The sequence below is a fragment of the Sinocyclocheilus rhinocerous genome, unplaced genomic scaffold (assembly GCF_001515625.1).
Source record: "Sinocyclocheilus rhinocerous isolate Xijiao unplaced genomic scaffold, SAMN03320098_v1.1 scaffold26, whole genome shotgun sequence".
Lineage (NCBI taxonomy): Eukaryota > Metazoa > Chordata > Actinopteri > Cypriniformes > Cyprinidae > Sinocyclocheilus > Sinocyclocheilus rhinocerous.
The window spans coordinates 424,239-426,676 of NW_015648545.1; the positions used below are offsets into that span (position 1 = coordinate 424,239).

The following is a 2,438-nucleotide window of genomic DNA, read 5'->3' on the forward strand; positions in this document are numbered from 1 at the left end:
ACTGTCATCTTATTCTGTCGTCCTAACTGTCATCTTATTCTGTCGTCCTAACTGTCATCTTATTCTGTCGTCCTGTTCTGTCGTTTTATTCTGTCGTCTTGTTCTGTCATCTTATTCTGTCGTCTTTACTGTCATCTTATTCTGTCGTCCTTACCGTCATCTTATTGTGTCGTCTTGTCATCTTAATTGCAGTCTTGTTACTGCACTGTAGTTTTGTTCTGTCATCTGGTTCTGTCGTCTTAAAGGGATAGTTCACCCAAAATTTTAAATTTTGTCATTACTTACCCTCAAGTTGTTCCGAACCTGTATGAATTTCTTTCTTCTGCTGATCACAAAAGAAGATTTTTTTTGAAGAATGTTTGTAACGAAACAGTTGTGAGGCCCCATTGACTTCCATAGTATTTTTTCCCCATAAAAACACAGATGCAAATACTTAACGCAAAGCTGTCCAAATAAAAGCAAAGGTGGCTCTTATAATATAAATAATACTTATTAATGCTCAGTTTATATATATATATATAAACACACACTCACACCAATATCCGACAGTAGGTGAATAAAGGTGATAAAGCAGCAGAAATGTCCATTTGCAGTGAACACTATAACCCACTTAAAACCACTTTATTAGGTATTATACAGAGGTAAAGAAAAAAAACAACCATGAACCATTTTCTGAATACACTCCTGAAAACATGGGGTCTTTCACTGTTGTGGTCATACAGTAGGCTGGCAAGCTTTAGTATTAACTAGTAATCATAATAGTAAACTAATTTGCAGATTTTTAGAATACACAGCGAAATTGCTACAATACAATGATTTAGTTTAGAGGGACCAGGCTATGGTGACCCTCATTTAAAGTTATACATGTTAGAAACTGTAATCCAATTGCTCCCTTGAAACCCTTAATGCCTCCAAGAAAATGTCAACTCCAAAGCAAGTGCTAGTGCCAAGTGGATCCACTCTTCCTTGAAGAAACTGGAAAACAGCACTGTGCAGATTCTCAGGTGGTGGGGGAACTTCAATTATGTCATCATCATCCACTGGTGTTGGTCCCTCCCAGTCAATGCTGTGTTCTTCGAGATATGTCTAGAAGAGAAAAAAACTGAATATAGTACAATATATATATATATAAACACACACACCACCATCAAGGCTGCATGTATTTGATAAAAAATACAGAAAAACTTATACAGGTTTGGAACAACATGAGGGTGAGTAAATGATGACAGAATTTTCATTTTTGGGTGAACTATCCCTTTAAACCAGATGTTAATTTGTCCTGCTCTTAGTAGATTGTGTTGGTCAGTATGGAAATGATCTGGCTGTGTCTGTGTTCTTTAATGTGGGCATTGTCAGTAAATCACCTGCAGAACTTTACACTCCCATCGGCCCTTTTATGGGATTATAGTGCTGTCATGCTAATTTGCCCTGTTAATTAAATCTGGCCCTATAAGTATCATACTGTTTCCAAACTTACATATACATTATATTTATCATTTAATTTTGATCATTTATATAATCATTCAGCAGACGCTTTTGTCCAAAGCGACTTACAAATGAGATAACTTATGGTGTTTGTTTGTGTGTGTGTGTGTATATATATATATATATATATGGCGTGCAGTGGTGTTCTGAAATGAGGACGCAAAGTCCTCACAGTTTTTATTTATTTATAAATAAAATGTAAATTCATGTATGGAATGCCAAACCTGCCAAAATAAATAAATGCATAAATAAATATACAAAGAAATGTAAAAAGGCAAAAATAAATAAAGAAATATATAAAGAAAAGTAAAAAAGCAAAAATAAATAATTATTCATACATTTATTTCCTTATGTATATATTTTTTTCCCCCCAAAATTTATTTATTTTATTTATTTATACATTTATTCATTTCGACTTTTATTTATTTCCACATTTATTTATTTATGAATTTATTTCCATATTTGTTCATTTCCACATTTATTCATTTCTACATTTCTTTATTTTCACATTTATGTATTTCTACATTTCTTTGTCCGTAGGGAGGGCATGGTTTACCTCAGTTAGGGTTAAATCTGCATTGTTTATCCTTTTGATCTTTCATTTCGGCAAAAAAATGGCAAATAATAAAAAAGCTAACGCATTGAAAATCCCCATTTCCACCATCAGGGCAATAATTAAGAAGTTCCAATCAGTACAAATATGTGTAAACACAAAGGCCAAATTCCCTTAAATGGGTCCTATTATGCTCTTTTACAAAGTCTTGATTTTGTTTTGGGGGTGTGGCCAAAGACTCTCCAAGGATCACAGCTCGAGAATTGCAGAGATTAGTTGAGTCTTGGGGTCAGAAAGCCTAAAAAAAAATGACCAAACTGCCCCTACATCCCCACAAGTTGTTCGCGAGGGATTCAAGAAAAATCCTCTGCTCTCATCCTCAAACAAACTCCAGCACATT

General features: G+C 34.2%; 1 protein-coding gene across 1 annotated transcript in view; it reads right to left on the reverse strand.

Annotated features, from left to right (window-relative positions):
• Positions 1 to 699: 699 nt before the first annotated feature.
• Positions 700 to 2,438, reverse strand: part of LOC107709884 (uncharacterized) — a 10,179-nt gene continuing 8,440 nt past the window's right edge. The window contains exon 3 of the mRNA XM_016514545.1: positions 700 to 1,086. Within this exon, the coding sequence (XP_016370031.1) occupies positions 868 to 1,086 (219 nt within the window). The 3' untranslated portion in view covers positions 700 to 867. The remainder of the gene's footprint in view (positions 1,087 to 2,438) is intronic.